Below are 23207 nucleotides of genomic sequence, written 5' to 3'. Positions count from 1 at the left end.
TTCTCCCCAGCCTTCCCCCCGGAACCGCAGCCGCAGACACCACTGTTCCGGCCTCAAACCGGCCCTCCCGCTTTCCTCCGCCGGGGATTGGGGCTCAGGGGGCCCAATGGCGGGACGAGGCTGCAGGTGGACGCCTGACCGTCATGGCAGCAGACTGCGCTGGTATCGCCCTGAGTTGTCACGGCTGAGTCCCCACATGTAAAACCCCTTGGCAGTGGGTCACCGCCAACTAAGGTGGCCGCCAGTCCCTTATTACAAGGATGTCCTTTATTTTTTCATCTCTGAACAAGATCGGGAGTTTTTGAGTGCTGCAAAAAGCAGCAAGAAATACCCCATGCGAATGTAGGTGAGTACTGCTTATTACTGATGATGATTGATTAATAATAATGATGATGATGATGATAATGGCGGGAGGAGGAGTGGGGCAGGAGTGCTAAGAAAACAGTCCCTTTTTTTTTTTTGAAATGTTGGCAACCCTACTGTCAAGTGTCGCTGTGTCACGGCAACGATCACCACCAAGTGTCACGGCAAAGTGTCATGGTAGCAGGTCACCACTAAGTGTCACTGTGTCATGGCAAAGCATCATGGCAGCAGCTACCACCAAGTGGTGTGGTAACGGATCACTGCCAAGAGTCACTGTGTCATGGCAACTGTCCACCACTAAGTGTCATGGTAACAGGTCACTGTCAAGAGTCACTGTGTCATGGCAAAGCATCATGGCAACAGTTACCACCACGTGGAATGGTAATGGGTCACTGTCATGTGTCACTGTGTCATGGCAATGGGTCACCACCAAGTATCATAGTGTCCTGGAGAAGCATTCACCTCACAGCAATGCATCCCTCCATCATGGCAGTGTGTCATGGAGAAATGTCACACCAAAGGGTCATAATGCCATAACAGAGCATCACCAGGCCACAGGAAAGCATCATAGCAAAGTGGCACCACATCACAGTGAAGTGTCACTGTGTCACGATAAAGAGTCACAACGAACTGTTGTGGAGAAACATCCCAATGAACCATCACCATGTTGGGGTAAAGCATAGCCATATCACGGTAAGTGCCACCAAACCACAGTGCAAAAATGTCACCAAATGTGGCTTAATGACTCAGCACTCCTGATGACAAGAATTCAGAATACTAAAATGCAGGGTCACACATTTTTTTAAACATTCCAAATTTGTAGGTGTGTTCAGGATACATTAGGATCCATAATTAAGGAGCTTGGCACATTTTCACTTATTTAAAGTGGAATGTTTAAAAAATTTTGGGGACAGGTGGGATTTGGAAATTTTGGGGACAGGTGGGATTTCTTATTGTTTGCTAGGTAGGGATTATTATCCCTATTCTACAGATGAGGAAATGGAGGCATGGACAATTTACATGACTGGCCCATGATCACACAGTGAGTTAGTGACAGAGCCAGGTACGGAACTCGGGGATTAGTCCAACATTCCAGCACAATCCAGCAGCCTAAGTAAACCTGAACTAATAATATTTTACATTTCTGGAGCACCATTCCTCCCAAAGAATGTTAAAGTACCCTACAAATTGCAACCTCTGCAACAAGTGTGTTGTGTTTTTTATTCTTTGCCTATCAGAATAACTTAAGATGCTCAGAATGACTCAAGACAATTCTCATCTCCACACCAAGCAATAACACTGGTGAGAGAACAGCAGATTTGTGTTGGGTCAAAAATGAAAGACGAGCAGTTGCAAGGCCTCATCTCAGGGTACTTCAATTGGACTCTGATTCTACAAAGACTTATGCCCCTTCTTAAGCATGACAACCCATTTCAAAACAAATGTGGGGCAGATCAGTCAGCCCTTATCAGCTCAATGACTGATTATCAATTATTATATCAGTTTCACTAGGCTCTGGGAATTCAATGTGCATTGATGTGAATAAACAGAAGTATTTCCTGGTGATTAGAGCAGGAAACTGGGAGTCAGGATTCCTGGATTCTGTTCCTGGTTCAGAGCCCCGACTTGCTGTATGGTCGTGGGCAAGTAATTAAATTGCTTTGTGCCTTGGTTTCCCCAGCCTGTAAAATGGAGATAGTATAACATCTATCTCACAGGAAAGACTGTCACCTCATTATTGTCAGGATTATATAGCTTTTCACAAGGCGTCCTGCAATTACAGCTGCCTGAATTCACTTTTGGGATCTGTGAAACATTATTCCTTTGAATCTCCAGGTGCTAAGGTAGCATTACAATCTTATGACTCATCCCCAGCCTAGCAATTTTGTCTTGAAAGTGGGATGGTTGTGAGGTTTAATCAATGATTGCATAGTGCTTTGTGATCCCTTGATGAGGCAACCTAAGAATGCAAAGTGCTATCTTGTTAAAATTGCATCGCAAACTGAGCATCTCCTTAATTTGTTAAATAAATGGAGTGGATTCAACTCCCTTCCTTTTTGATGAGTTACACTCACTTGGGGAGGTTCGATTGTGAAGTTTATATATCACTCTGCCTAGGGTGAGTTCTGCTCCACCACAGAAGTTGCTCCGGAAGCCCGCAGTGTGCAGATGCTGCACCATCCTGAGGAAACTGGTGTGGTGTGTGCCCTTTTTTGTGATCAGCCAACGCTACTCCCGTCTCCTCCTCCTCCTCATTGCTTTTAGCATGTCTTGCATATCAAGTGGGCAGTGGGAGGGAGCAGTCTGTGTGCTGTAGGGATTGTGACTGCACCCCGACACGGTGGGAATGGGCAGAAGGAGAGAAGCTTCATGTGTCTTACAACCCTCTTGCTCACCTGGGTCCTGATCCAAAGTCCACTAAAGTCAACTTCATTTCAATTCAAGGAGACTTTATTGCCATGAAAAGCTATGCAAATAGTGTCAAAGTGTTTAAAAAAAAAAGACAGACCCCCTCAGGTATCTATTATGGCAGGTACAACCCACCCACGAATGGGACCACACTGTGTTTGGGGCTGGATCCCTTGCATCTATTGGTCATTACTGTCCATTCCCAATGAGGTGGCAGGTTGCTATGTGGTGTGCTGCCATTCCTTTTCTTGGGACAAGGTGTGTGAGGTAGTATCTTTTACTGGACCAACTTCTATTCTCAACCAGAGAACAGAAATTGATCCAATAAAAGATATTACCTCACCCACCTTGTCTCTCCAATATCTTGGGGCTGACTCGGCTACAACAACACTGCATATCCCTTTTCTTGTTCTTGGGTCAGACACAGTAGCAAGACTCCCATTCACTTGCAGTCAGGCCCCTGCTTAGTGGCTATGCACAGTCTAGTCCAAAATCTTGTGTGACTCCCAGAGACATCACTGACCTGAGAGGAATTTTAAAGAAAGCTCACTGACATGATACCAAGGGTTTGGAAATGGCTTTTAAATCCCTTCCCTAAAGATTAGTGTCAGGAGATGCAGACTGGCATCATAAGGCTTTGATGATTCCTCCAGCCATATTCACCAGTGATTTCCCTCTAACTTCCAGCCTCAGTGGCATTGTGCACCCTGGAACCCTTGGCAGCAGGCCTGGTCCCTCAGCTGGCTGGGCAGAGCCATTCCGTGATGTCAGCCTTCCCTGGAATCCGGAGGAGAGTGAAGGTGGCACACAGAGAACTGTTGCTGTGGCAACAGCAAGAAGCTGTCTGCATCGGTGGGGCCAGGCAGGGCCGGGAATAGCTTTCTTGGGAGGTGAGGACATTCCCGCCGTGCGCAGGTTTGTGTGAGCCCTAGAGGGGCCCTAATTGTGTCTTGTTCAGTGTGGTCATTTAGGGCGTGATCCTGAGAATCTGCACGAGGGAGCTGTGGGACGTGCCAAGTGTGGTGCTTGTTGTCCCACAGCAGCCTGGGTCCAGTCGGGAGCCACTGAGAAGCATTTGAGCAGAGAACAATGAAGCTGCATGCACAAATCCAGTGTAGCAGGCCCCCATCTTGTGAGCTTCAATGCCACTGTGCAGGGGGCTTCCTCTTGGCAGCTGGCCCTTTGTCCTATGTTTTTCAACACAGTTACCCTGAAAACTGTGTGAGCATAGTACCTGCAGTTTCCACTGGGATCAGTGAGTCTGGGACACTCAGCCCCAGTCAGGATCAGGTCCTTCTATGACCTATCCTCCTCTAACATGGCTTTTCTTCTTAAATGTTTGTGCAAATGGCATTTTCCCATGGGCTGGAGAGAGAAGTAGCCTCACAGTAAGAATGTATTTGCCCTCTCATGAAAAAACAGAAACAAAATGGTTCCTGTCAGCTTACGTGACTTAAGTTGGGCCTGATGCAATTTCCAGGTGTGGTCCCTTCCTCTTGTGCAGCCCCACTGACTTCACTGGGACGCCACATAATCCTCTGTCCTCAATTAACTGAGTTAGACCTGGATCCTGGGAAAATACATGCAAACTGTGCCTAGAAAGTCCCTCTCTTATGGAGTACATAGATATTAAAGTCCCCGGTGTTTTTGTTCCTTAATCTCTAAGTGTTTGTGTATTTTAAATCTGTGGATAAGTGCTTTTGTGACAAAATGAAAATAAACAATGGCTATATAGATATAGATAGATAGATATTACAGCTGTCAAACGATTAAAAAATAATTGCAATTAATCATGAGAAAAATAGTTGAAATTAATCACAATTTTAATCACACTTAATAATAGAATACCAATTTAAATATATTATAAATATTTTGGATGTTTTTCTACATTTTCAAACATTGATTTCAGTTACAACCTAGAATACAAAGTGTACAGTGCTCATTTTATCTTATTTTATTACAAATATTCGCCATATAAAAAGATAAAAGAAAGTATTTTTCAATTCACTTCATACAAGTATTGTAGTGCAGTCTCTTTATCATGAAAATGCAGCTTACAAATGTAGATTTTTTTTTTACATAACTGCACTTAAAAACGAAAGAATGTAAAACTTTAGAGCCTACAAGTCCACTCAGTCCTACTTCTTGTTCAGCCAATTGGTAAGACAAACAAGTTTGTTTACATTTGCAGGGGATAATGCTGCCTGCTTCTTATTTACAATGTCACCTGAAAGTGAGAAAGTGTTGTAGCCAGCATTGCAAGGTATTTCTGTGCCAGATATGCCAAACATTTGTATGCCCAGGGCCAGTGCAACCATTAGGCGAACTCGGCGATCGCCTAGGGCGCCAAGATTTGGGGTCACCAAAAAGCGGTGCCCCAAATTTTTTTTACATTTTAACTTGTCTTCTCTCCGACGAGCACGGGTGCTGTCTGGCTGCCGCGCAGCGCATGGAGCCGGGGGACAGACTGGCAGGGCGGGGCCTGGCCTGGGCGCAGCTTTCACTGCGGCAGGCAGGGCAGCACCGCAGGCAGTAGCAGATTTACCATGGCGCCAGCTATGGTGCCAGGCCCACACTCCGAAGGGACCCCAGCGGCCGCTCTTCTCCATCCCCCTCTCTCCCCTGCGGGGCAGAAGCTTGGTACTGCGGCTCCTGGGGCTCTGTCCTGCTCCAACAGGGCAGGCTGTGCTGGCAGCCAAGCTCCCCCCTCCCACACCTCTTCCCCCAGCTGTGCTGGGTTCCCGCCTCCCCCTCTCACTTCCTCTCCCTCCCTGCCACCAATCAGCTGTTGCCCTCCAGAGGGAGCGGGAGGAAGCGGAGAAGAGGTAGGGGCGGGGCCTTGGGGAAAGGGGTGGAATTGGGACATATCCCCTCCAGCCCCCTGCCATCAGCCGCTCAGGGCAGGGGGCTGGGAGCATCCCCATGACCCTAGCCCACACCCCCAGCCCTCTGCCCTGACTCTCCACCCCCCAGGCCTCTGCCCTGATTCCTGCACCCCCCTCACACCTCCCTAGCCCTCAGCCCTGACCCCTGCACCCCCGCACATGACCCCAGCCCTGACTCCTGCACCCTCCTCACACACACCCAGCCCTGACTCCTGCATCCCCTTTGCACCCTCCCATCCCTCTTCCCTGACTCCTGCACCCCACTCACACACCCCCAGCCCTCTGCCCTGACTCCTGCACCCTCCCAGAACCCCATCCCTGACTCCTGCACCCCCCACAAATACCCAGCTGCCCCACACTCTATGCCCTGACTCCTGAGCCCCCTCACACACACCCAGCCCCCAGTCCTGACTCCTGGACCCCTACATATATCCAGCCCCCCCCACCTCATGCCCTGACTCCTGCACATTGCCACCCCCATCCTGAGCACCAAACAGGAGCTCCTGCACACCCTGCTGCAGATATCCACCTGCACCCCTTGCACCGAATGGGAGCTGCCCCAGGTAAGCTCTCCACACCCAAACCTCCTGCCCCAACCCTGAGCCCCCTCCCTCATTCTAGCTCCTGGCCAGACTTTGCACCCCAACCCCCAGCCTGCTCCTACATCCTAACTCCCTCCCAGACCCTGCACTCCCACTCTCAGCTCCGTGCAGAGAGAGACGAAGAGAATGGGCTAGAACCGGGGAGAAGGTAGGTACCTGCTCTATGTGGGCAGGGGTGAGGGGGGGATCCTGTTTACCCCCTCCCCAGTCCTGCTGCGCTTGCAGTTTACTCCCGGCCCCTCCCTTACTCCAACGACCAACCCTAGCTCCCACCCCGCTGTGCTTTTGTCCCCAGCCCCTGCCTTGCTCCAGTCAGCAGGGACTGATCCTCCCCCCATGACCCAATGTGCTCATCTTGCCCCTGGCCCCTGCCTTGCTCCAGCTGGGGACCAATCCTTCCCCCGGACTATGCCCAGCTGTCAGGGTGGATAAAAATGAATGACTTTTTTAAAAAAATCAAAAAATTGGATTTTTTAAATTTAAATCGGATTTTTGAGGGAAAAAACTATCTAAAATAGTTTTAATTAAGATACATTATATCATGGAATAGGGATTATAAATTCTAATTCTACAGTATGAGACAATATATTCATGTAATGTTTAAGAAAAGTTTTGTAAATGAGTTCTAATAGTTCATGGATTAGGGACCCAATCTTATGGGGTTCCAAAGGCTCCTGTATAGATTATATAGGTTAATTTTTCTATCTACCCCATGGGAGTCAGTGCTCAGTCTAGAGGATACCATCAGAGATGCTTAGTTTTGCAGTTCTCAAACTGTGGATTTGCGTCTCCAGAGGTAACATGCTTGTTAACAGCAAAAATGTTTTTAAATAAAATAAATAAATAATATATAGGGGTGAGAAATAACAGACCTCAACTCTATTGTCCCTCTGTAAATTTGTGTACACAAGGTCAATCCCTTACCTCTCTTTAAAAGTGAAAAGTTTCAAAAAGTTCAATGAATAGAAGATTGTTGGGGGCAAAATAGATCTGGACAAGGAGAAGAAGTCTGGAGATAAATGTGAGAAGTGAGGGACAAATGCTTTTTTGTTAAAATATTATGTTTGCAGTTGAAGAAAAAAATCCAGAATACTTAACTTTGTTGTTTTAGTTAAGTAAAACAATTTAAATGTCCGTCTGGTGGTGTTCTCCTCCTAATACAGCCTGGTAAGAAAATCCTCCAAATATTAATGATTAACCTCTTGAATTGGAGATAGTTCACCTCCCAATGACTTCATAAATATCTGCTTCAATTATCTTTGTTAAATGAAATAACCAATCAGAAAATGAATGATTGATATAGCTGTAACACTCATCTGAAAAGTTTTCAAAATAAATCATGGTTTAAAAATGTATAGTGTGTACCTTCTAAAAATGAAACCTACATCTCTCTGTGTTGTGAAGAATATGTATTAAGGTTATAACAACCAACAAGAATGCACTTTTATGTAGAAACCCAAGATTAAATCAAGTCTTCCTAACTAGTGATTTAAGTCATGATTTAAATCAAATCCACCCTGCCCGCTGTGCTCTTGCCTCTAGCCTCTTCATTCCCCGGGGGGGCCACAAATATGTTTGGTGCCGGGCCCACAAAAAGTTAATCCAGCCCGTGGGGAGCGCAGGGCCCAGCCTGCTCTGGGGCAGAGCACAGCCCCCGCGGGCCAGCGAGGTGGGCCAGGCTCGTCCCCCTAAGGCGGGACCCTTTGCGGAGCAGGGCCGTGGCAAGACCAGATGGGAGCTGCAGGTGGGCACTAGGGGGATGGAGCGGGACTCCTTGCCCAAAGCCTGAGGGTACCTGGGTACCTGCCGCTGCCTCCCCGTGTGCCCCCTGCAGCCTTCCCGCTGGTGCCCAAGCTCCCCATAGCAAGCAGCCTTGGAGACCCCTGCCTGCCCCCCTTATTCTACATTTGGTCCAGGACATTTTAAAATTTCTTGGGGCAGTTTACCCATCTCAGGATTTCTATGGGAAGTGCTCACCTGGAGCCACAGCTGGTCAATGCAGAGACAAGCGGGCACCATGAGGCATTATAGTTACCAAACATGGAAACCTCCCCCTCTGGGTACCCAGAACGTGTGTGTGTGATGTAATTTTTCTCGTCATGCGCAGCCATTACCCATTCTGACAGGCTGTTTATAATGCTAAGTTTACTAGTTTTCGGAGGTTGTCAACTGAGGCTAACTATTTTTGTTGAGTTGTTTCAGATTTAAGACTCTGGCAAGTGCTGCTGCATCATTTCGCTAATACTTTGTGTCAATTGTGTGTGTATGTTAAGTATTTGAGTGTATATGTTTATGTGCGAATATGCGTGTGTAGGTTGTTGAAATTAGTCATATTGATATTGTCATTGCCACTTTGTACCGTAGTGAAGCAGTACGAGGGAAGGGGGAAGGGAGGGGGGGGTGCGCAAGGTGGAAGTTTCGCCTAGGGCGCAAAATATCCTTGCACCGGCCCTGTGTATGACCCTTCATGCTTGGACCTCCGTACCAGAGGACATGCTTTCATGCTGATGATTAAAAAAAATGTGTTAATTTCTGTTGGTGGCATCTGACTCAGATGATGCAAATGAAGGTGCATTAGTCTGCACTGCTTTGGATCCTTTTTATTTTACTGTGCAAATACTTGTAATAAAAAATAATATAAAGTGAGCACTGTATATTTTGTATTTCGTGTTGTAATTGAAATCAAAATATTTGAAAATGTAGACAAACATCCAAAATATTTATAATGCATTTAAATAGGTATTCCATTATTAACAATGTGATTAAAACTGTGATTAAAACTGTGATTAATCATAACTATTTTTTAATTTAGTTAATTTGTTTTGTGTTAATCGCTTGTGTTAACTGCAATTAATTGACAGTCCATATATATACAAAAAACAGTGTGTGCCCAGTTTCATGGGATTAAAAAGTATGTCCCTGTCCCCCAATCAATATCACTGTTGCCAGCTTCCTAGGGCTGTAATTAATTGCCTCACAACAACCTTGCAAGTTTACATTATTATCCCCAATTTACCAGTGGTGAAACCAACACATGGAGAAGTTATGTGACTTTTTCTGAGGTCACACAAGGCCTCATACAACGTCTACTGATATCAATGGGAGTTTTTCCACTGATTTCAGTGGGTGATGGAGCAAGCCCATTGCTAATAAGTGACAAAGCAAGGTCTAGAACCCAGCAATCCCAACTTTCACTGGTCCATTCTAATAATTAGTCTGTGCAGACTCCCCAGCAGCTGCAAGAGAATAGGAGCCCATGATTTTCAATACCAAAATATGAAATGGAGTACTTGTGGCATCTTAGAGACTAACAAATTTATTTGAGCATAAGCTTTTGTGAGCTACAGCTCACTTCATTGGGTGCATGCAGGTATGCATCCGATGAAGTGAGCTGTAGCTCACGAAAGCTTATGCTCAAATAAATTTGTTAGTCTCTAAAGTGCCACAAGTACTCCTTTTCTTTTTGCGGATAGAGACTAACACGGCTGCTACTCTGAATACCAAAATAATTATCCTTCTCCAGCAGCCCAGTTAGTAAAAGGTAAAACCATGAATTGCTATTTTTTCATTTTAACCAGCAGGGGGAGCCAGTAATGGGATGAATATACAGTAATGGAAATAAATTGACACTGGGCAGAAAAAATTACATTTGAATACTTTATGTAAGGGCTACTAAGTTCAAAGAAAGTTCATTGTCTTGCTCATACCAAGCTCTGCCTGATGTATAAACTCATGGAAATCTGTCTTAATTTATCACAATGATCTGCACTTAATTGGTTGCTAGTTAATTTGATCTACTCTGCCTGAGTTAGGTGGCAAGCTCTTTTAAACACTACATTCTGCAAAACTGGCATGTGCATTGGTAACACTGTATCGCCAACCCCAAAGTTCAAAACTCATGAGCCTGACACACACACATCACAAAACTGGCTTTAAAATCATGAGATTAAAAAAGAAAAAAAAGTAAACGTTAGGTTCTTGGTATTTGCCCCTCTGGGGTTTAAGCCATTAGGGTTGACATTTTCCAGCTGTACTCTGCAGCCATGAGGGACGAAGTGTACTTTGTTTTTTAAATGAAAGCTGAGATTCTCATGTAATATCATGGTTCCAACAGCTGGGGCTTTAAGAAAAATCACAAGACCAATGATAAAATAATGAAAGCTGGCCACACTGTAAATAAAAATAATACGTTCATATCAGGGAGGGTCATTGGTGAATATTGGATGTGCCCCATTCTATTTTGGAAAAGACCCAGGTTACAATCCTGGTGAATATATATATATGGGCAAACCACAAAACCAATCAGCTGCTTTAAAGGATTCCATACTGTTTCTCCTTTTTTGGCAGACACTGCTCTAGAGACAATGGAGCTAGGAGAAGCAACACAGCCAGCAGATACAGGGGAGCCTAAGGAGCCAGAGCATTCTAACCCTCTCCTGAGGCCTGCTCTCACTGGAGATGTGGAGGGTGTGCAGCAGATTTTTGCTGACCCAGAAGACCCTGATGGTGAAAAGGCCATGCAACTTCTCATGGAAAAGGACATCATAGGGAGAGACCTACTGTATGCAACCAGCATGGCTGGACAGAGTGCAGTCATCAGAGCACTGGCAAAATACGGAGTGGTCATGAAGGATAAAACAGCCAGAGGTATGCTGCTGACAGCAGCGGGCAACGGATTAGGCCCCATACCTGCTCACTCCGGCCCTGACCCAGTCCCCATCCAAGCCAATGCATTGACTTCATTGGTGCAGGATCAGCCCTTCTGCTCCTTCAAGCTTAGCCTGACTTCTCTGAATTCACATTCACTTACTCCTTCCACCCTCCACTCTGCCTCTGTGAAGCTTGATCCAAGCATCACTGAGGTAATGGTATCCTTTCCATTGACTTCACTAGGCTTTGGATCTGACCCGAGATCCCCACGTGGCTTTATACTCACCTCCTCTCCAAGTTCACTCACCACCCCCATCCTGACCTCTCCTCTGTTCCCTTCCTGTAACACTCCACTGTTAGAAATTGATCTTCCTGTTCTGTTGTCCCAGCTGCTTGGTCATCTCTCACTTCCTGCAACCTAAATTCTCTAACCCTCTTGCCGCAAAACTTCCCTTTCCTCTGTCGTACCACTGATTCCAGACTTCACGTGCCTTTCCCCTCCCCTCCATGGCTGGCTCCTTCCCTGTACATTTTGTCTGAGGATTGCCCTTGGCCACAGTTTTCTCCCCCCCTACCGCCCCCGACTCTGCTGTGCAGCACTGGTTAGTTGCTGACCTCCCCTCCAGTGGCAGCTGCATTACAGGGGGGTTTCACGTGTACTTAGCACTTTGGGAAGAAAGTAGCTCTGAAAATGCAAAGTATTATTAGCTGGTATTTGACCCCCAGCAAGATACCTCTCCCTTTGGTTCTGATGACTTCTCTATCATGCCACAGGTTACACACTCCTCCACTGTGCTGCGGCCTGGGGCCAGCTGGAGACTTTGAAAACTCTGGTAGAACTGGAAGCTGATATTCTAGCAATGACCTTCCGGGGTGAAAAGGCCCGAGATATAGCCGACCGTTATGGACAGACAGACTGCGTCGAATTCCTGGACTGGGCAGGTGAGACTGGTAACGCCCAACTACACAGGGGAGGTTGTGATCACCATGGGTTAGAGCCTCAGCTGGTGAAAGTCCATCAGAGCTCCACTGGAGTGAATGAAGCTATGCTGATTTATACCAGCTGAAGATTTGACCCCCATGTCTGTAGGTCAAGTGAATTTTAAATACTACTCTAGGCTTGACCTGTAAGGTGATTGATCCAACAACAAATGCAGCTCCTAAGGTGAGATCTGCACCAGTAACTCTGTAGGTGGACCCTTGGTAGCTGCCCATGCCCTAAAGAAAGTCCTGGATAGCAGAAACATAAAGCATCAGGCTGAGGTTCTCTGATCCTGCCAAGTGATGCTCAGTGCAGGACCAGAGGAAAAGGGACAAAGCTGGTTTACCCTGTCCATGCAGCTCCCTGACACGCAGAGTGGTCAGGGAGCAGTTTGGCCCCTGGTGTGACCCAGCAGCTGCAGTTCTAAGGGGCCATTCTAGCAGCCAGGGGTAGCTGGACACAGTGGCTCTCCAGTCATGCCCCCTGTTCCTTGGCCATGCCCACTGTGCTGGAGGAGATGGTGTACAGTGCTTATTCTGGTTCCATGCCATATGGGGATTCATCTTTGGCTAGAGGAGTCCCCAGCTAGCTGGAATAAGGCAGCTTTCCAGCTGCCTTGCATTGAGGGAGTGGCTCAAAGCAGCTGGATCACAGGAGAGAACTGGGGCTTCTTTCTGCCCAGTACAATGTTATTTTACTGACGTTCCAAATTCAAACCGCTGTCACCATGCTTCTGAAAGACTTTTTTTAATAGTCCCTCTTTCTCCCCTCCTGCTTCCCCACCTTGTCCATGGGAACATCGACAGTGTTCAACTCTCAAACTGTCATCATTAGATAAACATTCAAACAAACAGCCATCGACTTCAGATTGGCTCAGTCCTTGACCTCCCCACTCTCCTGCCTTTGCAATATCTTAGCAAAGAATATGTATACACAATTATTAGAGCACGAAAATATGATTGTTGTCTGAGGAGGAGTCCTTTCGCTTATACTTCCTGCATCACAGTATCCATGCTGGAGCTGTGGCTGTACGGACAAATAGGGAAGATCTCTTCATCCTTAATTTCTTCTTCCTTCCTCTTCTTACTTAACTTCCGGTGCCTGGCTTCTTTCCTATGATGGTGGCATACGTACTTCAGGTATTTCATCATGATAGACGTGTTTGCTACCAGCCTGCAGAGCATTTTGTCGACGTTGCAGGTGCACTCAGCATGAAATTCTGTCGTGACAGAAACGGAAGAGGTCTCCACGGACACCTGGAAAGACAGAGCAGATGACATTGTGACAGTAATTCTTTTCATCGAGAGCCAAAAGCCATCAGCCTGGCTTTATTTCTTACTTACTAATTCAAGAGACCGCAGGCCAGATCTTCAGCTGGTGTAAGTCACCTCCACCGACGTCAGTGGAGTGACGCTGATTTACATCAGCCTGGGGATCTGGCCCATAGAATTGAGCAGAACTGTTCTTCGTTACCCGAGCAGGGGATCTGATCCATGGACTTCAATGGAGGTATGTTGGTTTACAGCAACCTGGGGATCTGATCCAGTCTGTTGTTCTCCAGAGATTTACTCTCTGCAAGTCGTTATAAGAAAACTTCAGACTTATCCTCCCATCCACCTGCTAAGGCTCCCACTGGGTTCTACCCTAGCTGTTACAGTACTTTCAAATGTCTCCATTGCCCATTCTAGGGCTTAAATCAATCTTTAACTCTTAGGGGTCTAGGATGAGACCTTCCTGGGGGCAGATCACCCCCACATCTGCCTACAGGAGGTTTCTTGCACCTTCCTCGCAAGTGTCTGGTTTTGCCAGAAACAGGAAGTCTGAGTCAGTCTGGCTGTTCCTATGTTATGTTCATGGTGCATGAGAGAAATTCTTGAGTGAACCCATGCTACGGAGTCCTTTGCCATTAGATTCAGTCTTCAGAATAGCAATTCAGTTTAAAATGATGAGGCCCAGTTGACCTGTCCCTTTAAAATCAGCCCTTTCCTCTTTGATGGTTCATGGAGAGGTTTCAAGCTTCTTGGAACGGTGCTGAAGAGGGAGCCAGAGCATTTTAAATGATCAACAAGTCAAGTTTCTTAAGCATCTTCTAGAGACTGCTGACGAAGGGTCTAATCCTGGGCCTGCTGAAGTCAATGGCAAAACTCTTCATCGGTTTGAGCAGGTGAGCTGTAAGGGCCACTTCCTGATGCACTTACACTGAGCTGTACCTTGCTTTGTGAATAGTCCCAATGACATACAGCGCTCTGCCCCAAAAGCACCAGGGTCCAGGTCCTCAAAGGTATCTAGGCTCCTAATTTCTATTGATTTCAGTGGAAGTTGGGAGCCAAAATACTTGGAGGACCTGCCCCAAAATCTGACTCCAACTGAAAGTCCATGTGCAAGTATGTTGCCTCACTGAGGGCACTGCGTGGTCTGAGTACAGGCGGCAGCCCTGCCATGCGGGCAAGCCGGAGGAAATCCTTGTACTTGGATTAATTAAGTGTTTGCAGCAGCAAGGCCCCAGGCATTGACTGTTTGGTGATCACCAACCATTTGGAGTGTTACCCATATCATCTCTTCTCTGTTCCTTTCCTTACCTCTTCAGATTCAGAGAGCACCATTCAGTAACCCTAATCCAGTGGTTCTCAACCAGGGGTCCCCTGGGGATGGGCAGGTTTCAAGATGTGGGGGGCAGAAAGCCAAACCCCCACCATGCAGGACTGCAGCCTGGGGCCCTGAGCCCTACCACCCGGGGCTGAAGCCAAAGCCTGAGCAACTTAGCTTCATGGTGCCCCCTGTGGCGTAGGGCCCCGGGCAGTTGTCCTTCTTGTTACCCCTTAACGCTGGCCTTGGCTTTTATATGCAGAAAAACAGTTGTTGTGGCACAGGTGGGCTGTGGAATTTTTATAGCATTTTGGGAGGCCTCAGAAAGAGAAAGGTTGAGAACCTCTTCACTAACCAACACGGTAAACTCTCTGGGGCAGGGAAGTAAGAACATAAGAACAGCCATACTTGGTCAGACCAAAGGTCCATCCAGCCCAGTATCCTGTCTACTGACAGTGGCCAATGCCAGGTGCCCCAGAGGGAGTGAACCTAACAGGTAATGATCAAGTGATCTCTCTCCTGCCATCCATCTCACCCTCTGACAAACAGAGGCTAGCAACACCATTCCTTACCCATCCTGGCTAATAGCCATTAATGGACTTAACCTCCATGAATTTATCCACCTCTCTTTTAAACCCTGTTATAGTCCTTGCCTTCACAACCTCCTCAGGCAAGGATTTCCACAGGTTGACTGTGTGCTGTGTGAAGAAGAACTTCCTTTTATTTGTTTTAAACCTACTGCCCATGAATTTCATTTGGTGGCCCCTAGTTCTTATATTATGGGAACAAGTAAATAACTTTTCCTTATTCACTTTCTCGACACCACTCATGATTTTGTATACCTCTATCATATCCGCCCTTAGTCTCCTCTTTTCCAAGCTGAAAAGTCCTAGCCTCTTTAATCTCTTCTCATATGGGGCCCATTCCAAACCCCTAATGATTTTAGTTCCCTTTTTCTGAACCTTTTCTAATGCCAGTATATCTTTTTTGAGATGAGGGGACCACATCTGTATGCAGTATTCAAGATGTGGGCATACCATGGATTTATATAAGGGCAATAAGATATTCTCCATCTTATTCTCTATCCCTTTTTTTAATGATTCCTAACATCTTGTTTGCTTTTTTGACTGCCGCTGCACACTGCATGGACGTCTTCAGAGAAGTATCCATGATGACTCCAAGATCTTTCTCCTGATTAGTTATAGGTAAATTAGCCGCCATCATATTGTATGTAAAGTTGGGGTTATTTTTTCCAGTGTGCATTACTTTACATTTATCCACATTAAACTATTTTTGTTTTACTACTGTCTGTACAGCACCTAGCACCCTGGGACCCTGATCCTTTACTGGGGTCCATAAGTGCTACTCTAATACAAATAATAGTGATAGCATAAGGGTGGGCTTTCCCTAGACCTCTGGCCATATCCAGAGGACTCCCACCTCCCCCAGGAAATGGGACACAAGGCTCAGGGATGATCCAAGCCAAAGTGGTGGGTGCTATCCTAGGCTGGTTGCTATTTCCCACATTTAAGTGCTTTGACTCTAGCTGTTCATAGCCTCTAGTTGTATCATGGCACAAAACTCGACAGCTGACAACCGTCCCTGGCCCTCTGGCCAACACAGGATATTTCAACACCTAAATAAGTGGTCTGACTTCCCAAAGTGCCAAGCACACAGCAGAGCCCCTGGAGAGATGGGTACCATCAATGGGAGATCTTGAGTGCTTGGTATTTTTGACAATCAGGCCACTTTCAGAGTGTCCAAACATGGACTTAGCTTTAGGCTTCTATTTCTGAACCTCTTGGCCTTGGTGTCTTCAATGGCGCCTCAAAATGGAGGCACCCAAAATTAGCAGACACATTTGAAAAGTTAGGCTTAAGTGACTTGCTCAAGGCCACCCAGTGAGTCAGTAGCAGAGTTAGTCAATTTCCAGTCCCATGCTCTAATCTAACCAGCATCATTCCTACCTTGCTCATTTACATCACTCACCTTCTTCTGCGGTCTTCTCAATTTGCTCCAAAGACAGCGTACACATAAGCCCCCTAGGAGGAAAAGTATAACTTTGCAGCTGGCACACAGAACCTCCAAGCATCCTTTGGCTATTTCCAGGTGAGTAAAGCAGTGAGATAGTTGGTCCAGAGGGTAGGGCAGGCAGTTAGATTGAAGCGAAGTTCCAAGCTGCAGTTGCTCCAGATCCTCTGGAAGAATTTCCCATCCAACTCTGACCCAGCTTGGGCGATCACAAAGGCAGAGGCTGTCTTGGAACAAGACGACAATCCAGACAGGAAAGACTAGGGAGGCGCCTCGGACGAACATGGTCTTTTTTTAAGAGGAAAGGTCTCCAGTGACTTGATTGTCAGCATGTACCAACTGCAGCCAGAGATCCAGCAGCAAATAGTCTTTAAAGTTCATACTGTAGTGCCTTGGATGGATTTTAAGCAAATGAAATCCTCCACCCTGGCGTTTCGTGGCTTGGGACCAAGCTCCAGTCCTGAGTGCCAGAGAAGTTGTCGGCTGGTGACATCATCAGCCAGTGGCGTTTGCTTTCAAGAAAGGTATTGTGATGTCATAAAGATCTCAAAGCTTTTCTCAGGGGGCACCGTACGGAGTTAAAGATATAAGCAGCCTAACATGGTCTAGCAGCGAGAGTGGGGAAGGGGGAGTTAGAAAGACTGACTTCTAATCCCAGCTCTGCAACTGATTTAGCCGCTCTGTGACTCAGTTCCCCATTTGTAAAATGGAGATAATATTGACCCGTTTTGTACAGTGCTTTGAAATCCCTCAGGTGAAAGGAGCTATGAAGTGCAAACTATTATTAATACAGATGTTTGACTTGCCAAGGATGCTGTGCTAGTCCAGCCAGTTATAACTATGGAACTAGGTAACATGAGAACCCATGTGCACACAACAAGTCTTACTGGAGTCACAGCTCCTTGTGTGAGTAACTGCTCTGTTATGAGTCAGGGGTTCACCGTCTGGCCCCCCAACGACTTGGTCAGGGCAGTGCTCGGCGTTGTGCTCTTTCGAAGATGCGCAGGTTTGCCAGTGACTGACCCCTCAGGTTTACACCCTTAATGTAGGTGTGACCCTGTGGGAGGCTGAGCTCTTGGGACTTCCCCTGAAGTCCAGGGGAGCTAGGGGCACCCACCACCTCACAGGAACAGGCCCATCATTTCTAGATCCTTAGCTGGCATAAATTGGCATTGAAGGCAGTGATTTACACCAGCTGAGGATCTGTCCTGTTGTGCCTTGTTTCCCAATCTGTAAAATGGGACAATAGACTTATCTACCTCCCGGGAGTGTGGTGAGGCTCCATTCGTTAATATTTATAAACCCCAAGGGCTTCCAAGGAAGGGCAAATAATTAGTACCTAAATAGCCTTAAAGCAGTCTGGATCAACATGGGACACAAGGCTGGTTCCTTTTGTGTAGCAGTCTGTCTCTCTATAAGCCCCTGCCTCGTTCTGTGAGTACTTCCCCATGACTAACCTCACGTGTGTCCTGTTTCGCAGAAGCTAAGCAGGCTCTGCGGACGTTCATCGCCCACATCCAGGCAACGATTGCAGACCCAGAAAAGGTGCAGGGAAGGCTGAACAAGGAAGACAAGGTACAATGCAGAGCTCTTATCAGGAGAATCGACCTATTTGCAGTAAACTTTAGAACTGCCTTCTTGATTCCATGTGGGGATATGTTTTCTGCTCACACCGCCCTTTGCAGAAAGGCTTCCCCAGCCAAAGGGGTGGAGACTACACTCAGCAGTGCTTGCAATGGGGAGCAGATCAGCGTATGAATGGTAGTACTTTGTTATCCTGCTGGAGAAGGTGCTGGATAAACACAAAGGCTCAGATCCCAAAGGTATTTGGGTGTCTAACTCCCATGGATTTCAATGGGAGTTGGACACCTAAATCCCTTTGAGGATCTGAGCCCAAATGCTTTGCACTTATGAATGAAGCCTTATAGGTCCTGTGTGAGGTGAGCGTTATCCCCATTTACAGATGGGGAAAGCGACCCGTGGAGAGGTGAAGTGGTTATTCCAAGGTTACACAGGGAGACCGGAGACTGTGCTCCTCCCTCCTGCTCTAGCCCTTTCACTGCACTCTTAGTGCTGGATCGCTTGGCACCTCGTGTTGCTTTGCAGCATCTCCTGTAGCCCAACAGTGTTTATGGGCTCTGAAGAGAGTTGCGCCCAGTTCTCCTGAGCCCAGAGGCACAGCAAGAGTGACCGTCCGGTTCTGGATGATATCTTGGGAGCTCCTGGCTCCCAGTCCTGTGACCTGATCACTACACCATACCTCTCTCTTCAATTAACTGATACAAACTTAATCAATGTGCCTTATTTGTAACTCCTAACAGGAGAGACCAGATTTAATTCAAGGCCAATGTTGCATCCTCTCTTTTGTGGCTGGCAGAGGCAGGCATGTAAGAAATCGCACAGGCAGTTTGACCCTGGGTTGCTACCTGGCCTTCTGATTGGTTGAGAGGGGCCACTCGTAACATAATCTAAAATGAAGTACCATATATATTCGTTCATAAGCCGAATATTTTTGGTAAAGAAAAGTGACGCATCAAAAAGCTGGGGTCGGCTTATAAACAGGTCTACACCAAAATTTGATGATTTTAAACTCTATGAAATCATTGAATTGAATATCTAATACATTGTAGCTTTGTTTACCTGGAGTGTCTGCAGGCATGGAGACCCTCAGTTCCCTGTGGCCGCAGTTCACCGCCATTGGCTGGGAACGGTGAACCACGGCCACAGGGAGCTGAGCGGCTCCATACCTGTGAACACTCCAGGTAAACAAAACGTCCCGATCCACCAGTGGGTTACCCTGATGGGCCAGGAGCCAAACCCTGAAATATAGGGTCGGCTTATGAAAGAGTAATACAGATTTTACTATTTTTACCTATCCATCTTGGGGGTCGGCTTACAAACGAACTGGCTAATGAACAAGTATATACTGTAATTGATTTCCGGAGTTCACCTTCTAAAGGTTAATGTCCCTTGTCTCTTCTACAGAACATGTCTCTCAGCGCCTGTCGTGTAAAATCTGACTGGCTTGAGAACACCAAGGAGCCCACCAGACAAGACTTTCTGGATCAGAAGCAGCAGCTGGAAGATATCATGCTTCCCATCTTCACAAAGCTGGCCATGCCCCGTGAGTATTGGGGCTACAGAGCCCATAGCCTTATGGGCAGGATGAATCTGTTATATGATTTTCAATATCTATATGTAATAATGATAAATACATAATAATAATAATAATAATTAATGGACATTAGTAAATTACTGAAAAAGAAATTCAAATAGTCATAGCCACTGAATACAGGGTGGGCTCTTGAGTGACCATATCAATTAAAATGGTATACATGTGTTGCCCTACACAACATAGTATATGATATTTCTAGGACAAGACTACCTGAGGGAGTACGGTGGCGGAAAGATTATGGGCCCCATTCTCTGGTCCTTTAGGGTAGCTTTGTGCTGGTCTCCACCCCTGCTGCCTGGAGGGCAGGGAGGGAGGGATGAACACCTCCGTCCTTGTATGTACAGAAGGTGCATAGACTCCAGGCAGACAGGTGCCATAATGGAATGCGGGTGGAGAGCTGGAAACCTGAGATGGGGAGGAATGGATCTGAAGAGTTATTCACTGTTGAGTTAGGAATGTGAGAAGGACACGCCAGAGGCCAGGGAACCTCCTAAGGATGCAGGGGGCTCTTTTCCTCCCACTGCCGGGAAATCCTGGATTTCCTTGCTCAAACGTATCCCATCCCTGATTATCCCTGGCTCAGACGCCCTCCCACTCCCCGCCAGCATCCCACAGTCACCCAGCCTTTTGACCCCTGCCACCCAAATCCTGATCTTGGAGCCACATAAAACCCTAGGGCCAGCACCTCCAAACTCATCACTGCCTCCGACCAGAGCCCTCCCTAAGTGCTCCCACTCCCCCCTTCTCTCCTCTATCCAAACCCCTGCTCTCCAGCCCAGGCCACAGGCTCTGCTTTCCTCAATATCTGAATCCCTGGACTGCCCTAATCTTCCCACTCAGTCCCCGCTTCCTGGCTAGTCTTTTCCCAGCCATCTGCTGTCATGAGAATGAAGCCAGAGAGGACTGTAAAGCTGAAGGGGCAAGGAAGCAAGTGATGGGGAAGAGACCCTGCAAGCTCTAAGGCAGTCGCTCTGCATGTGCCAGCTGTGCTGGACCTCCCCTTAGACACCAAAGGAAATTCCCAGACAAAGACTTTGTTAGCTGGAGTTAAGACGGAGAGCATGTCAGAGACTTCAGACTAAAACCCCTCCCAGGGACTAAAAGCACTGAGATTCAATAGCTCTGATGAGGAAAGGACACACGGCAAGGGGACGGTCATTCAGCTTTGCTGTCAAAAGGGACAAGAGCACATAGCCCTGTCTCTAGGTCTGGTGATGATGTTGACAGTTTCCTCAGCTCTCTCAGCTGCAATGCATTGTATTTGCTGTATCCATTAGTCTGTAACTGCACTAGAAGAGGCAGTATTAGAACGCAATGAAGCATCACTTGGAAATCTGCTGTCTTGCAGGTCCTCTGACAGCGAAGAGCACCAGGTCGGCGCTGAACTGCAGCAAAATCTGAAGCTTCATTTCCACAGCTCCTGCCTGTCTCGGGGTCTTATATTTTTTTAAGCCTCACACATATATAGTCATTAATCTGAACATACAGCCCGAGAGCCAAACTTTGGTATTTCCAGGACAAGATTACCTGAGGGTGTGCGATGGCAGAAGGATTATGGGAGAGGCTGGATCCACATGCAGACGCAGCAGCATGGACCCATCTGTGATTAGTTTCTGAATGCCAAGATAGCAAGGTTGTTTTGCGGTTCGTGGAAGGTCAGATGAGGTGCTGGCTACCCTACATTACCGGAGTCTGTGGCACTTTAAATTGAATTCAACGAGACTTTATTGGCATGACAAGCTTCACAAGTGTTGCCAAAGCATAAGAAAGGGACAGACTCCTCAGGACTCTGTCAGAGGCAGGGATGACCCACTCGTGATGAGATTAGACACTGTCTTTGGGGTTAGATGTCCTGTAGCTAGGTGTCATAGCTGGCCCTTTCTGATCCAGAGGCTGGTTGTTTCAGCACCTCAGTAATTTAGAGGCTGATCTTGACGTGCTGAGCACCTGCAACTCCCAGTGACTCCAATAGGGGCAGCCCTTCTCAGGGGCAGGGTTTTCATTATAGTGGTTTTTTTCCACCACAAGTCTACTAATTGCAGACCTGCCTGAGATCCCCAGTGCCTGCTCACCCTGAACTTTCCACTTTAAAAAAATCAGCCTGACCTTGCAGTTCCTCTTTGATGCTTTCCCAGGTGTAGCTGTTGTCCCAGATGGCAGAAAACCTTCTGACGATCATGCCTCCTGACACAGGAAGGACAAAGCACAGCTGGACTGTCAGGCTCCCTCTCCCACTTCAGTTATTACTATAGGGCCCTAGTCATGTGAGGTGCTTTGCAAACATAGACGGCAAAGGCCCTGTCCTGGAGAGTTTGCAATCTAAAAATAGCAAAGTCTCTCACTTGTCCCTCCCTCGAATCAACGGGTGTAGTTTAAAATCCTGCAGCCGAGCACGTGCTGGAGGCTGTGCTCTGGCTACCCTGGCTGTCCTTTGCAGAGCTTCTGGGTTTTTTTTTCCATGCTGGTTTAAACCTCAGTCTCATTCTTGTTCAGGTCAAGGCCGTTCTGTGACAGGAATGAGGGCTCGGCCTACATGTGCTCATTGTGTTCTGGACCAAACGTGGGTGGTCCCCAAGGGTTATGCTGGGGCACCTTTCCCTGGCTGGAATCGCCTGGGTGCCAGAGCCTCAGTGATTTGCCTCCCATTCTGTAGTGCTACATGCTTTCCACAAGCACAGTGCTCACAAGAGGCTTTCAGCCAGGATCCCTCAGAATGAATTCCATCCGTTCAGCTGGCTAGTGGAGCCAGCACATGGCTGCTCAGACAATCTCCTTGATGATGCAAAAAATTAATCAAATAGCATAAAAGCTCCTCGGCCATCCAGCATGACTCACTGTCATGGCAGCAGGCAGAAAGCCAGCTTGCACCAAACATGCTGTAAAATGAGTCAAATCCACTGCAGTAGGAGCCGCTGCTTTTGATTACTTAGCTGTCCTGTGCATGCACCCTTCATTTGAGCTCTGCCTGGGTTCCTAAGGCAAGCTGGTGGGTAAGTCAGGGAACAGCTATGTTTGGCCCCTCTGTTGCCACAGGCACCTTATAAAATGCCCTCTTTAAAAAGTGTACCTGTCCGTTCACTCCAGGTGCAGTTCAGCCTATGTGGATAGCCACTGCAAAGCTCATGCCTCACTTAAACCTGACTTAGAAGGTTTAAGTGGAGCATAGGCCTTGCGCTGGCTTGCTGCATGAGGGGAGGAGAATGTCACAAAGAGCTGACACATTGCTAAGCAAGAGGACGTGACCCTCAAGTGTCAGTGTAAAGGACTTGCTGAAGGGGGCCCTGTGAATGACTACCTTAGATGCACCTGTATATGTGGCTCTGAGTCTGCTCCGAGCGTCCCATCCTGGAGCTGTGTGACTCCTCAGAAACTATTCCAGCAGCTACAGCTGCTAGATCTCTTTGTAGCTGCCAGTTAACAAGCTGAACTCACTTGGAGGTAATAAAACCTGTTCTGCTCTCGGTTAAAGTGCAGTTATGGTCAGAAAAGGGTCTGTAAAAATAGCCAATTGATTTGCAGAGCAC

General features: G+C 47.1%; 2 protein-coding genes across 4 annotated transcripts; one reads left to right on the top strand and one right to left on the bottom strand.

Annotated features, from left to right (window-relative positions):
- Positions 1-67: 67 nt before the first annotated feature.
- Positions 68-23151, top strand: ANKRD45 (ankyrin repeat domain 45; the record flags this gene model as incomplete). Of its 3 annotated transcripts, XM_084636263.1 has the most annotated exons (7): positions 72-342; positions 3460-3662; positions 10607-10906; positions 11684-11851; positions 17989-18083; positions 19494-19632; positions 21032-23151. In XM_084636263.1, the coding sequence occupies exons 1-7, from the start codon at positions 335-337 to the stop codon at positions 21082-21084; spliced, it is 966 nt and encodes a 321-aa protein (XP_084492389.1). In that variant the 5' UTR covers positions 72-334. The 3 variants fall into 3 exon arrangements, with proteins under 3 accessions (XP_084492388.1, XP_084492390.1, XP_084492389.1); XM_084636262.1 differs by lacking the exon at positions 21032-23151 and having other exon boundaries at positions 68-342; positions 19494-19727; XM_084636264.1 differs by lacking the exon at positions 21032-23151 and having other exon boundaries at positions 71-346; positions 3460-3687; positions 19494-19727.
- On the bottom strand, positions 12655-16839 carry TEX50 (testis expressed 50). Its single transcript, XM_084636270.1, has 2 exons — positions 16467-16839; positions 12655-13147 (listed from the first exon to the last, which is right to left on the bottom strand). The coding sequence occupies exons 1-2, from the start codon at positions 16791-16793 to the stop codon at positions 12878-12880; spliced, it is 597 nt and encodes a 198-aa protein (XP_084492396.1). The 5' UTR covers positions 16794-16839; the 3' UTR covers positions 12655-12877.
- Positions 23152-23207: the final 56 nt, after the last annotated feature.

Source organism: Lepidochelys olivacea (assembly GCF_965140295.1).
Source record: "Lepidochelys olivacea isolate rLepOli2 genome assembly, chromosome: 8".
Classification (NCBI taxonomy): Eukaryota; Metazoa; Chordata; order Testudines; family Cheloniidae; genus Lepidochelys; species Lepidochelys olivacea.
This window is presented reverse-complemented; position numbering and strand designations above follow the sequence as displayed.

Coding starts and splice junctions, on each gene's coding strand:
- TEX50 (XM_084636270.1), bottom strand. CDS start 16,793: ATGTTCGTCCGAGGCGCCTCCCTAGTCTTTCCTGTCTGGATTGTCGTC. Junction 13,148..16,466: donor TGAGAAGACCGCAGAAGAAG/GTGAGTGATGTA, acceptor CTGTCTTTCCAG/GTGTCCGTGGAGACCTCTTC.